This window comes from Salvelinus alpinus, chromosome 28 (assembly GCF_045679555.1).
Source record: "Salvelinus alpinus chromosome 28, SLU_Salpinus.1, whole genome shotgun sequence".
Taxonomy (NCBI): Eukaryota; Metazoa; Chordata; class Actinopteri; order Salmoniformes; family Salmonidae; genus Salvelinus; species Salvelinus alpinus.
Window position 1 is genome coordinate 15,649,883 of NC_092113.1, and position 15,223 is coordinate 15,665,105.

The window sequence follows — 15,223 nt, forward strand, 5'->3', positions numbered from 1 at the left end:
CCCGATGCACAACTGAGCAAGAGAATAAGTACATTAGAGTGTCATGTTTGAGAAACAGATGCCTCATAAGTCCTCAACTGGCAGATAGATATACCCGCAAAACACCAGTCTCAATGTCAATAGTGAAGAGGCAACTCCGAGATGCTGGCCTTCTGGGCAGATTTGTAAAGAAAAAGCCATATCTCAGACTGGCCAATAAAAAGAAAAGATTAAGATGGGCAAAAGAACACAGACACAGGACAAAGGAACTCTGCCCTGAAGAATGCTATTCATTGACTACAGCTCAGCGTTCAACACCATAGTGCCCTCAAAGCTCATCAATAAGCTAATGACCCTGGGACTAAACACCTCTCTCTGCAACTGGATCCTGGACTTCCTGACGGGCCGCCCCCAGGTAGTAAGGGTGGGTAACAACACATCCGCATGCGGATGCTCAACCCAGGATCCCCTCAGGGGTGCGTGCTCAGTCCCGTCCTGTACTTCCTGTTCACTCATGACTGTACGGCCAGGCTTGACTCCAACACCATCATTAAGTGGGCACGACAAAACCTATTCCCCCTCAGGAGACTGAAAAGATTTGGCATGGGTCCTCAGATCCTCAAAAGGTTCTACAGCTGCACCATCAAGAGTATCCTGACTGGTTGCATCACTGCCTGGTATGGCAACTGCTCGGCCTCCGACCGCAAGGCACTACAGAGCGTAGTGCGAACGGCCCAGGACATCACCGAGGCCAAGCTTCCTGACATCCAGAAAAGCCCTAAAAATTGTCAAAGACTCCATCCACCCTAGTCATAGACTGTTCTCTCTGCTACCACAGGGCAAGCTGTACCGGAGCGCCAAGTCTAGGTCCAAGAAGCTTCTAAACAGCTTCTACCCCCAAGCCATAAGACTCCTGAACATCTAATCAAATGGCTACCCAGACTATTTGCACCCCCCCCCCCCCTCTTTTACACCGCTGCTATTCTCTGTTTTCATCTATGCATAGTCATTTTAATAACTCCACCTACATGTACATACTACCTCAACTAACCGGTGCCCCTGCACATTGACTCTGTTTCCGTACCCTCCTATATATAGTCTCGCTATTGTTATTTTACTGCTGGTCTTTAATTACTTGTTACTTTTATTTATTTTTCTTATCCGTATTTTTTTAAACTGCATTGTTGGTTAGGGGCTCGTAAGTAAGCATTTCACCTTAAGGTCTACGCTGGTTGCATTCAGCTTTTCACTGTAAGGTCTACACCTGTTGTATTCGACGCATGTGACTAATAAGATTTGATTTGAGGGTAAGTGGATGAGGTTCTTCCCATCAATTTCACCCTACTGAAGTGTGGGAGAAGGATCCTGTGTTCACAATGTATAGTGTACTCTAGCTACATGTTGATGCCCTTTTCATGTATATAGTACCCTTTTCAGTGCACTCCATAAACTCAATGATTTAATGTGAAACAAACACGTTACTGTACAAGCAAAATAAGATTGGTGCTGAAATTGTAGTATGCTGACTACCTTATATGGGTAGAACTGTCATAAAGTGGCATTGGTTTCTAGAATGATTTTGCTTGCATATGAGACTGTGTTTCAGGCTGCCAGACTGTTAGTTCTCACCCGGCCCAGTGTGTATAAGGTTCAGTTCAATATGGCGGTCTGTCATCAAAGCTGTCTGAGTGGGTGTGTATGTGAATACTGCCCATCTTGACTGTGAGAAGCTTTTCGGAGCCCCTCCATACACTCTCTCTGAGAACATCTTGTACATCAGCTGCTACTCTGAGTGGTGTACAGCCCGGAATGTGTAGCTATTCTTCGCTCCTATCTTGTCTTTTATTCTCTCTCTCTGTCTACTGATGGAGGACCGCAGGGCTGCCAGACAGGGCTGCCAGACAGTGCTGGCTGGCGTGGGCTAACAGGCTCAGCCTGCAGAGCAGACCCATACTTTTGGACTGCAGTGTGACAACCAGGGATCTGAACTGAAGACGTGTAGTAAATGGGACATTTTCCACAGAGCATTTCCCAGACTCCCATGTTTCAGCTTCCTGAGTAGGAGAGGGGCCGGGGCTGTTCATTAGCCTTATGCTAATCACATTGTTATACTATTACAATATAACAACCACACCCCTGTACAATATAGTACATGCACCTACTGTAAATCGATTAAATGTATACAATTAGAAAAATGAAGCAGTGCTCCTCATCTAATGTCCCTCTACTCTGTGTTATGTATAATTGAACAGGCTCATTGGACTACAGTAGGATGTGTCTGTTTACTCCCTTTGATTTGTTTTCTTTGGATGAATAATAATGTCGTATCTAACTGAATACACAGACCGTGACATGTGATGTCCATGAATAAAACCAGATGAATATTACTTGAAGTACACCATGTCAGGCTTTGTGTCTGTGTCAGCAATCAGTGTGTGATCACAGTGGGAATACTGTCAGCAGGTCCAGGCTGATCAAACCTCTGACACTGACATGCTGTAGTGCAAACTGTCTACTCAAACACGGATAGAAACTTTAGCCCAAGTCCAATAGGATCCACACCTTTCTCACTACCTGCAGGTCCAACAGCATAGCACAGTGACTGACACAGTGTATGATCTTCACTACACACACTGCCAGCCAGACCCAAAGTGGAATACCCATCACTACACACACTGCCAGCCAGACCCAAAGTGGAATACTCATCACAAGACACACTGCCAGCCAGACCCAAAGTGGAATACTCATCACTACACACACTGCCAGCCAGACCCAAAGTGGAATACTCATCACAAGACACACTGCCAGCCAGACCCAAAGTGGAATACTCATCACTACACACACTGCCAGCCAGACCCAAAGTGGAATACTCATCACTATACACACTGCCAGCGAGACCCAAAGTGGAATACTCATCACTACACACACTGCCAGCCAGACCCAAAGTGGAATACTCATCACTACACACACTGCCAGCCAGACCCAAAGTGGAATACTCATCACTACACACACTGCCAGCCAGACCCAAAGTGGAATACTCATCGCTCCACACACTGCCAGCCAGACCCAAAGTGGAATACTCATCGCTACACACACTGCCAGCCAGACCCAAAGTGGAATACTCATCACTACACACACTCTCTCTCTCTTATATTTGAGAACACATCCCAGGATATTTGGCTGCTCCGATCAGATATGGAATCAGCTAATGAAGGTTAACCATTTCCTACCATCCATTTAGTGACAACGTTTTTTTCTTTTTCTTTTGTTATTATTATTAATTTTTTATAACTGTTTCTCCCTCGCTCTCACATCTCGTCCCTCCCACCTATTCTGACCCTTCATCTCTCTCCTCTCTCATTCCTTCTCTCTCATGCCCTGCTGCCCACTCCTTCTGACCCTCTCTCCTTTCTCTCCACTCCTCCCTGGCAGGTGGGCGTCAGGGCAAGCTTCCTGTCACAGCCTTCGAGGCCTTTGACCTGGAAATGAAGAGTTGGACGCGTTACCCCTGCATCCCCAGCCGCCGGGCCTTCGCCTGCTGTGCTGCCACCGAGCGGGGCTTCTTCAGCCTGGGAGGGCTCCAGCAGCCTGGCCCCCACAACTTCTACTCCAGACCACACTTCGTCAGCACAGTGGAGGAGTACGACCCAGAACAGGGTGAGTCAATTCAGAGTTTACACAGACACATACTTACAGGGGCTCCAGTCACAGAATTAAAGAAAACAATATATATTGTTAATTTCTATTGTATCTTGGGGCTCCAGTACTCTAGTTCAATCAGCCAGACTTGCAAGATGAACTTATTTGGCTCAGCATGCTGTCACGCCCTATACAGTTGAAGTCGGAAGTTTGCATACACTTAGGTTGGAGTCATTAAAACTTGTTTTTCAACCAGTCCACAAATTTCTTGTTAACCAACTATAGCTTTGGCAAGTAATTTTTGACAAGTAATTTTTCCAACAATTGTTTACAGACAGATTATTTCACTTATAATTCACTGTATCACAATTCCAGTGGGTCAGAAGTTTACATACACTAAGTTGACTGTGCCTTTAAACAGCTTGGAAAATTCCAGAAAATGATGTCATGGTTTTAGAAGCTTCTGATAGGCTGATAGACATCATTTGAGTCAATTGGAGGTGTACCTGTGGATGTATTTCAAGAACTACCTTCAAACTCAGTGCCTCTTTGCTTGACATCATGGGAAAATGTTAAAGGAATTTTAATTCCTATGTTTATCAACCAATTCAATTAAAACACTGTCCATACATAAGAATTTGTAAGATACCTATTAGCATAAAATGGACAGAAACCAGTCTCAAAATCAATCAATCAATAGCGTTTATTCTCGAAAGTACTGAATCATAGTACAATTTACATCAGGTTATATAATAAAGATGATGTCATAAGTTTTAATGTCCATCCTCCTCTAGAATACAATGGCAATACAGTTCACAGCCTCATTACGTTGTCTGCCACCTGTTAAACTATCTGCAACCAACCCAAGTTCTCTCCCCTCCCTGGGTAGAGACAGAATGTCCTGTAAGGAACACAGCATTCCAGCCTGTCTGAAGATAACTCCATTCTTTCTAATAAGGAACACATTATATTCAGCATTATGATTATAATAAGTTTCATTCATACAGTAACATCTAAGTCAAATGTATACATATTTTAGTCATTAAACACAAAAATCCCGTAACAGAAAATCAAAAGAAATCAGCCAAGACCTCAGAAAAAAAATTATAGACCTTCACAAGTCTGGTTCATTCCAAATGCCTGAAGGTGCTACGTTCATCTGTACAAGCAATAGTACACAAGTATAAACACCATGGGACCACACAGCCGTCATACCACTCAGGAAGGACACGCGTTCTGTCTCCTAGAGTATAATGTACTTTGGTGCGAAGAGTGCAAATCAATCCCAGAACAACAGCAAAGGACTTTGTGAAGATGCTGGAGGAAACAGGTACAAAAGTATCTATATCCACAGTAAAACGAGTCCTACATCAACATAACCTGAAAGGCCGCTCAGCAAGGAAGAAGCCACTGCTCCAAAACCGCCATAAAAAAGCAAGACTACGGTTTGCAACTGCACATGGGGACAAAGGGGCAACTGCATATTGGGACAAAGGTTCGAGGTTTGCAAGCCGAAGAACACCATCCCAACTGTTAAGCACGGGGGTGGCAGCATCATGTTGTGGGGGTGCTTTGCTGCAGGAGGGACTGGTGCACTTCACAAAATAGATGGCATCATGGGCGAGGAAAAGTATGTGGATATACTGAAGCAGCATCTCAAGACATCAGTCAGGAAGTTAAAGCTTGGTCGCAAATGGGTCTTCCAAATGGACAATGACACCAAGCATACTTCCAAAGTTGTGGCAAAATGGCTTAAGGACAACAAAGTCAAGGTATTGGAGTGGACATCACACAGCCCTGACCTCAGTCCTATACAAAATTTGTGGGCAGAACTAAAAAAGCGTGTGCGAGCAAGGAGGCCTACAAACCTGACTCAGTTACACCAGCCCTGTCAGGAGGAATGGGCCAAAATTCACCCAACTTATTGTGGGACGCTTGTGGAAGGCTACCCGAAACGTTTGACCCAAGTTAAACAATTTAAAGGCAATGCTACCAAATACGAATTGAGTGTATGCAAACTTCTGACCCACTGGGAATGTGATGAAAGAAATAAAAGCTGAAATAAATCATTCTCTCTACTATTATTCTGACATTTCACATTCTTAAAATAAACTGGTGATCCTAACTGACCTATGACAGGGACTTTTTACTGGGATTAAATGTCAGGAATTGTGAAAAACTGAGTTTAAATGTATTTGGCTAAGGTGTATGTACTTCCGACGTCAACTGTATATGCTACCCATACATGCGTAATATCAACCTCAGTCATATAAACTCAACTCAACCCTTATCTACTGTTACACACTCAACTTACTCTCCTAACACATCCACCAAGAAAACACTTCTGTATCTTTCCACTACTTTTGAAAGCATATCCCTGCTTGAGGCCAGGCAAGGTGGGTTGGGGTGTTACTGAGTCACAGAGCCATCGAATAGGGTCTTGATCACACATGTTTTCCTACTGCAGCAGCTTACTGGTACACTGAGACAGATATTCCAGAACTGTGCTGTGTATGATTCACCTTCCACTTCTGGATTAAGCCCAGCGTGTGTGTCTGTGTCTGTGTGCGTGTGCGAGGGGAATCTTATTCTCTGTCCATATTAACATTTTATATTATACTCCCTGCTGTGCATTTCCGGTCCTGATATAAGGCATACTGTATAACCTTTGCAGTTGCTGAAATTAAAAGCCAGATGGGTTTAGTTTAATTTGGCTTTTGAAGATATGGATTTATTCTGAAGAACAAAGCATCCCAAGGTTTTCACGGTGAAAAGGTGCACTCCTGTGTGTGTGTGTCATCCCGTGTGTGTCCTTTATGGGTGAGCGATTTTGTGGTTAGTGTGCTCTGTCTCCCTCTCAATTCCTTTCCATTCATTGCATCCCTGCTAGGACCCAGGGGTAAACTCAAGGCATGGTGGCCAGGCAATCGCCTCAGACAGATAATAGAATAGCAGCACAAAAACAGGCCCAGTCAACGAAGTGCATTTATATTCAATCTCCCTCTGCCTCGTAGGATAGTCATGAAATTCCATCTTAGAAGTGTCTGTTCCGATGCAGTGAATAGTAGAAAGAGAAAATTGTTGTAAAGAAATAGAACTGGTGGATTTTTAAACGCTTCCTACTGGTGTCAATGCACAGTGTTCTGCCATTGTTACACATTTCATGGAGTTTCTCTTTTGTAGGAGAATGCATGAAGATATAGTCTGGCTAACACCTAACTCAAAGTCCTCCTGACTTCAGAGTCTGGAAAGGCTGTTTTGATGTTGTCGGTATGATGCATGGATAATGAAGGGGGCTGTGCTTTTACTGGTTGGTTCTCTTTTGTGTCTTTCTCACACAAACACCCACATGGACAGCCACACACAGCCCTGAGCGCTGCCCCCTTCCATTATAACTGTTGGATTTTCAAATCGCTCAGAAATTGAGCGGATGCATTGATTGGTTCTCTCAAAAGTTACTTTTGAGAGAACCAATCGATACAACTTTTGAGAGAACCAATCAATGCGTCCGCTCGATTTCTGAGCGAATACTGCATTTACAATAGCCTCCTGTCCAGACCAGTGTGTCTCAGCTCTCCCTGCGCTGTGAGTCACGTGAGTTGCGTCAGCCAGGCTATGAAAGATAGGCCTGTCGTGAAGAAAATTCCATTGTACTGTGCTGCAATGTAATATATTTGAGTCTAATACATTAGGGCTGATTACATGAAGCAGGAGGGTTATGCAGGTTGTAACCGGTTCATTTTTACATCCTCAAATGTTTTAATCAAGACAATTTGCATGTAAATGTCCCATCATGAAAATGAATGGCTGCACAAGGCAGAACAGCATGTCCAGTTAATGGAACATAGTGTGCCCCCTCTGTGTGGGTTGTGTGCGTGTGCGTGTGTGTAAGAGAGCTGGAGAGAGAGCGAGGTGGCCATAATTCCATTGTCACCTCACCTATTACTGTGCAGCCTGGAGATAATACAGTATGTTTTATGTACAGTATGTTTTATATACTGTATGTTTTATGTACAGTTTGTTTTGTGTACAGTAATCACCAGCACACAGTTTACAGGCCATATCCTCAATTACACATCTCTTATCTGCCCATTTACAACTGTGTATCACTGAGCTGAGGAAACCTGTGGGTGTGTTGGTGGGTGACAGCATGTGTGACTATGAGCCTAATAGGGTGTCTGTGCAGAAGAAGGGACAGACAGAGGGACTAGTCCCACCACTCTGGCTCTTACCATACACCTTCTTGACTACACAGTGTTTACCTCAATCAATACTGGCTATCGACCATGTGCTTAAACTGAGTATTCATGTCTTTATAATTTCACTGTTGAACGGAATATTTGACTTACTCTTTCAGTTGAAATTACTTTTGGAGAAAACCTTTTAGTTTCCATCAAACCGAACCATGAATTGAAGGCAGGGACGTGTGAGATGCCACTCAGCCATATGAAGGAGCAGCCATGCCTGGGAAACATGCCACTCAGCCATACGAAGGAGCAGCCATGCCTGGGAAACATGCCACTCAGCCATACGAAGGAGCAGCCATGCCTGGGAAACATGCTACTCAGCCATAAAAAGGAGCAGCCATGCCTGGGAAACATGCCACTTAGCCATACGAAGGAACAGCCATGCCTGGGAAACATGCCACTTAGCCATAAAAAGGAGCAGCCATGCCTGGGAAACATGCCACTTAGCCATACGGAGGAACAGCCATGCCTGGGAAACATGCCACTCAGCCATACGAAGGAGCAGTCATGCCTGGGAAACATTCCACTTAGCCGCATGAAGGAGCCTGGGAAACATTCCACTTAGCCGCATGAAGGAGCCTGGGAAACATTCCACTTAGCCGCATGAAGGAGCCTGGGAAACATGCCACTCAGCCATATGAAGGAGCAGCCATGCCTGGGAAACATGCTACTCAGCCATATGAAGGGGATCCAATTGACCCGGTGCTCTATAGCTATTATTATGCATGCATTTGAATTCCCATCCCAGTCTCACGTTAAGTACTGCACATCTGCTTAATGTTAATGGCTGAATTATCATCTTGAGTTCCCATGGAGGAGCTATTATTGAAGACTCAATATTAAGATCCTTCCCTCTTAAGCACCCCCCCAGACGCCATGTTAAAAGCCATTATGGCGGTTGGTTTGTAGAGGGCCGCGGGTGGAGAGTGAGTTTTTATCCTCTGGCTGCCTCTCTGGTTAATAGTTCCTCTGAGAATGATGGCACATCCTCACTACATTTACATTTTACATTTAAGTCATTTAGCAGACGCTCTTATCCAGAGCGACTTACAAATTGGTGCATTCACCTTATGATATCCAGTGGAACAACCACTTTACAATAGTGCATCTAACTCTTTTAAGGGGGGGGGTTAGAAGGATTACTTTATCCTATCCTAGGTATTCCTTAAAGAGGTGGGGTTTCAGGTGTCTCCGGAAGGTGGTGATTGACTCCGCTGACCTGGCGTCGTGAGGGAGTTTGTTCCACCATTGGGGTGCCAGAGCAGCGAACAGTTTTGACTGGGCTGAGCGGGAACTGTACTTCCTCAGAGGTAGGGAGGCGAGCAGGCCAGAGGTGGATGAACGCAGTGCCCTTGTTTGGGTGTAGGGCCTGATCAGAGCCTGAAGGTACGGAGGTGCCGTTCCCCTCACAGCTCCGTAGGCAAGCACCATGGTCTTGTAGCGGATGCGAGCTTCAACTGGAAGCCAGTGGAGAGAGCGGAGGAGCGGGGTGACGTGAGAGAACTTAGGAAAGTTGAACACCAGACGGGCTGCGGCGTTCTGGATGAGTTGTAGGGGTTTAATGGCACAGGCAGGGAGCCCAGCCAACAGCGAGTTGCAGTAATCCAGACGGGAGATGACAAGTGCCTGGATTAGGACCTGCGCCGCTTCCTGCGTGAGGCAGGGTCGTACTCTGCGAATGTTGTAGAGCATGAACCTACAGGAACGGGTCACCGCCTTGATGTTAGTTGAGAACGACAGGGTGTTGTCCAGGATCACGCCAAGGTTCTTAGCACTCTGGGAGGAGGACACAATGGAGTTGTCAACCGTGATGGCGAGATCATGGAACGGGCAGTCCTTCCCCGGGAGGAAGAGCAGCTCCGTCTTGCCGAGGTTCAGCTTGAGGTGGTGATCCGTCATCCACACTGATATGTCTGCCAGACATGCAGAGATGCGATTCACCACCTGGTTATCAGAGGGGGGAAAGGAGAAGATTAATTGTGTGTCGTCTGCATAGCAATGATAGGAGAGACCATGTGAGGATATGACAGAGCCAAGTGACTTGGTGTATAGCGAGAATAGGAGAGGGCCTAGAACAGAGCCCTGGGGGACACCAGTGGTGAGAGCACGTGGTGCGGAGACAGATTCTCGCCACGCCACCTGGTAGGAGCGACCTGTCAGGTAGGACGCAATCCAAGCGTGGGCCGCGCCGGAGATGCCCAGCTCGGAGAGGGTGGAGAGGAGGATCTGATGGTTCACAGTATCAAAGGCAGCCGATAGGTCTAGAAGGATGAGAGCAGAGGAGAGAGAGTTAGCTTTAGCAGTGCGGAGCGCCTCCGTGACACAGAGAAGAGCAGTCTCAGTTGAATGACTAGTCTTGAAACCTGACTGATTTGGATCAAGAAGGTCATTCTGAGAGAGATAGCAGGAGAGCTGGCCAAGGACGGCACGTTCAAGAGTTTTGGAGAGAAAAGAAAGAAGGGATACTGGTCTGTAGTTGTTGACATCGGAGGGATCGAGTGTAGGTTTTTTCAGAAGGGGTGCAACTCTCGCTCTCTTGAAGACGGAAGGGACGTAGCCAGCGGTCAAGGATGAGTTGATGAGCGAGGTGAGGTAAGGGAGAAGGTCTCCGGAAATGGTCTGGAGAAGAGAGGAGGGGATAAGGTCAAGCGGGCAGGTTGTTGGGCGGCCGGCCGTCACAAGACGCGAGATTTCATCTGGAGAGAGAGGGGAGAAAGAGGTCAAAGCACAGGGTAGGGCAGTGTGAGCAGAACCAGCGGTGTCGTTTGACTTAGCAAACGAGGATCGGATGTCGTCGACCTTCTTTTCAAAATGGTTGACGAAGTCATCAGCAGAGAGGGAGGAGGGGGGAGGAGGGGGAGGAGGATTCAGGAGGGAGGAGAAGGTGGCAAAGAGCTTCCTAGGGTTAGAGGCAGATGCTTGGAATTTAGAGTGGTAGAAATTGGCTTTAGCAGCAGAGACAGAAGAGGAGAATGTAGAGAGGAGGGAGTGAAAGGATGCCAGGTCCGCAGGGAGGCGAGTTTTCCTCCATTTCCGCTCGGCTGCCCGGAGCCCTGTTCTGTGAGCTCGCAATGAGTCGTCGAGCCACGGAGCAGGAGGGGAGGACCGAGCCGGCCTGGAGGATAGGGGACATAGAGAGTCAAAGGATGCAGAAAGGGAGGAGAGGAGGGTTGAGGAGGCAGAATCAGGAGATAGGTTGGAGAAGGTTTGAGCAGAGGGAAGAGATGATAGGATGGAAGAGGAGAGAGTAGCGGGGGAGAGAGAGCGAAGGTTGGGACGGCGCGATACCATCTGAGTAGGGGCAGTGTGGGAAGTGTTGGATGAGAGCGAGAGGGAAAAGGATACAAGGTAGTGGTCGGAGACTTGGAGGGGAGTTGCAATGAGATTAGTGGAAGAACAGCATCTAGTAAAGATGAGGTCAAGCGTATTGCCTGCCTTGTGAGTAGGGGGGGAAGGTGAGAGGGTGAGGTCAAAAGAGGAGAGGAGTGGAAAGAAGGAGGCAGAGAGGAATGAGTCAAAGGTAGACGTGGGGAGGTTAAAGTCACCCAGAACTGTGAGAGGTGAGCCATCCTCAGGAAAGGAACTTATCAGGGCGTCAAGCTCATTGATGAACTCTCCAAGGGAACCTGGAGGGCGATAAATGATAAGGATGTTAAGCTTGAAAGGGCTGGTAACTGTGACAGCATGGAATTCAAAGGAGGCGATAGACAGATGGGTCAGGGGAGAAAGAGAGAATGTCCACTTGGGAGAGATGAGGATCCCAGTGCCACCACCCCGCTGACCAGAAGCTCTCGGGGTGTGCGAGAACACGTGGGCAGACGAGGAGAGAGCAGTAGGAGTAGCAGTGTTATCAGTGGTAATCCATGTTTCCGTCAGTGCCAAGAAGTCGAGGGACTGGAGGGAAGCATAGGCTGAGATGAACTCTGCCTTGTTGGCCGCAGATCGGCAGTTCCAGAGGCTGCCTGAGACCTGGAACTCCACGTGGGTCGTGCGCGCTGGGACCACCAGGTTAGAGTAGCAGCGGCCACGCGGTGTGAAGCGTTTGTATGGTCTGTGCAGAGAGGAGAGAACAGGGATAGACAGACACATAGTTGACAGGCTACAGAAGAGGCTACGCTAATGCAAAGGAGATTGGAATGACAAGTGGACTACACGTCTCGAATGTTCAGAAAGTTAAGCTTACGTTGCAAAAAATCTTATTGACTAAAATGATATAGTACTGCTGGCTGGTGAAATAGGCTAGCTAGCAGTGGCTGCGTTGTTGACTTTGTTTGAAAGTGTAGCTGGCTAGGTAACCTCTAACTGGCTAGGTAACCTCGACAATTACTCTAGACTACACAATTATCTTGGATACAAAGACGGCTATGTAGCCAGCTAAGATCAAACAAATCAAACTGTTGTACTGTAATGAAATGAAATGTAATACTACCTGTAATACTACCTGTGGAGCAAAGCGGAATGCAACTACTCGCTCCAAACCAAACCGGAAGTGCGTATCGTAGAGGGAGAGGCAATAGAAGTGTTGTTTCTTGTATTATTGTCTTTTGTGTCTTTAGAGGACTGCTTCACCTTAATGTCCCCTTTCCCTTTTCTTCTGTCCTTATTTTGTCCCACTTTGTCCCTTCTTTGTCCCTTCTTCTCTTCTGCCAACTAGACACTCCTTGTTAGCTAGCTAGCTTCTTTCAGGAATGTCCCTAGCAACTGCCTAGCAACAGGTAAACAACTTAGCTAGCTAAGAAAACAGTATAATTTTATGAAAAATTGTTACTTTTTCAAAAGCCTTTCTTCTTTGTTTGCTGCTTGTTTGGTCTCCTATTCAGTTTGCAGTTTTCTTTTGATTTTTTTTCGATGTACTTTACTCTAAAAAAACATTTAAATTTCAATATTTGTAGGAGCTCATCTTTTCAGCTGCTGCTGCACTAAAACATTGAACATTCCCCATTTTGTTTGTGACTGTGTTAGTGATGTTAACCTTGCAACTATAGGGGGTGCTGTTCCGCATTAGCATTTTTTGGTCTCCAAATTAAACTGCCTCGTGCTCAATTCTTGATCGTACAATATGCATATTATTGTTATTATTGGATAGAAAACACTTTCTAGTTTCTATAGCCGTTGGAATGTTGTCTCTGAGTGGTACAGAACTACTTCTACAGCACTTTTCCTGACAGGGAGTCAGATTTCAGAATTTTTTACCCCTGATCTGGGGTCGGTTTTAAGGTGCCAGTAGATGCTATGGAGAAACCGACACTGCCTACGTCTTCCTCTGGGTGTCAGTACGTCATCACGCTTTGAATGGAGTCGATTGCACAATCAGAGCCACTATAAAACAAGAAGACGTGGAAGTACAGTCTTTTCCCTTCGCGCGTTTTACGCAAGATGAACATCGGACTTGCCTCTTTCCAAATGGTTGTTTAGACAGTGATATTTCTCCGGTCATGTTTTTAGTCGTTATAGTTGTTAAAAACATCATAATGTAGTTAATTTGAACCGTTTTATAGCAATTTATATCCGTTTAGTGCGATTTTGAGGAATTTCTTTGTCGTGCACTTTGAAGCTTTGGTCACGTTTCGGGGTCTCGGTCGATGTTAGTGGACATTTCGAAGGACAGAGAACATCTATCGACCAAAAGAAGATTAGACCCAAGAAAGGATACATTGCCCAAGAATCTGATGGAAAATCACCTCATAGTAAGAAATATTTAATATGATAAATTGTTGTTCTGTCGAAATATTTTAAACGCATAATCCGCCATTTTGTTTGTTATCGCTTCACTTGGCGAACCCTGTATTGCACAGTAAGGATAATTATAGAAAGGTAAATCAGCGGTTGCATTAAGAACTAATTTGTCTTTCGATTCCTGTCAACCCTGTATTTTTTAGTCAAGTATATGATTAGCTTTCGATTAAACTAGATCACTCTGAAAGATGACGTCCGACATTTTGAGGCTTGATTTCATACTATTTTCATTGTGTAACCACGGTTTTGTATGGCTAAATATGCACATTTTCGAACAAACTGTATATGTATGTTGTAAAATGATGTTACAGGAGTGTCATCGGAAGAATTCTGAGAAGGTTAGTGAAAAAATTAATATATTTTGGCGATGATTACGTTATAGCTCTCTTTGGCCTGAATCGATGCTCTGGTAACGTTTGCACATGTGGTATGCTAACTTATCGATTTATTGTGTTTTCGCTGTAAAACGCTTAGAAAATCTGAAATATTGTCTGGAATCACAAGATCTGTGTCTTTCCATTGCTATGCTTTGTCTATTCTTATGAAATGTTTTATGATGAGTAAATTCGTCATACACGTTGCTCTCTATAGTAATTCTAGTCGTGTTGTGATGGTCGGTGCAATTGTAAACTGTGATTTCTACCTGAAATATGCACTTTTTTCTAACAAAACCTATCCTATACCATAAATATGTTATCAGACTGTCATCTGATGAGGTTTTTTATTGGTTATTGGCTATCAATATCTTAGTTTAGCCGAATTGGTGATAGCTACTGGTGGAGAGAAAAAATGGTGGACAAAGAAATTGTGTATTTTGCTAACGTGTTTAGCTAATAGATTTACATATTTTGTCTTCCCTGTAAAACATTTTAAAAATCTGAAATGGTGGCTTTATTCACAAGATCTGTATCTTTCATCTGGTGTCTTGGACTTGTGATTTAATGATATTTAGATGCTACTATCTACTTGTGAAGCTATGCTAGCTATGCTAATCAGTGTGTGGGGGGGTGGGGGGTGATCCCGGACCCGGGGTAGAGGCTCATGAAAGGTTAAAATGCCCTGTTTTCAGTCATATTCTGCCATAGTTGACGTGTTTTCCACCATTTCACCTGCAGCAGTTAAGCGTGTCAATTGAATGTGTGAGGAATGTGTGTAGAATACGGATCGGCTAATTGTGCAATTATAGGTCCCTCCCACCAATTTGAGTTGATTGAATACAGGTGTATATGTGTTTGGGGGAGAAAGCCAGTTGTCACGATCGTCAAAGGTAGAGAGTGAGGACCAAGGCGCAGCGCGTGAAAAGAACATCTTCTTTTATTTAGAAGAGGAAAAACACGAAGACGAACACTATACACAAACTAACCAAAATAACAAACGACCGTGAAGCTATAAACGTAGTGCAAACAAAAAGCAACAAACGTTCAACATAGACAATTACCCACAAATACATGATGCCTATGGCCACCTTAAATATGGCTCCCAATCAGAGACAAATGAAAAACATCTGTCTCTGATTGAGAACCACTCAGGCAACCATAGACATAACTAGACACATACACTCAACCATAGACTTCCCTAGAAACATTCACTCAACACAAACCCATACACTCTAACAAATCCCC

General features: G+C 45.1%; 1 protein-coding gene across 4 annotated transcripts in view; it reads left to right on the forward strand.

Annotated features, from left to right (window-relative positions):
- Positions 1–15,223, forward strand: part of LOC139557275 (kelch domain-containing protein 8B-like) — a 159,088-nt gene that overhangs the window by 103,518 nt on the left and 40,347 nt on the right. For all 4 annotated transcript variants that reach the window (XR_011671358.1, XR_011671357.1, XR_011671359.1 and 1 more), the window contains exon 4: positions 3,412–3,636. Coding sequence is in view for 1 of the 4 variants with exons in the window: in XM_071371855.1 (XP_071227956.1) it covers positions 3,412–3,636 (225 nt within the window). In the remaining 3 variants the exon portion in view is untranslated. The remainder of the gene's footprint in view (positions 1–3,411; positions 3,637–15,223) is intronic.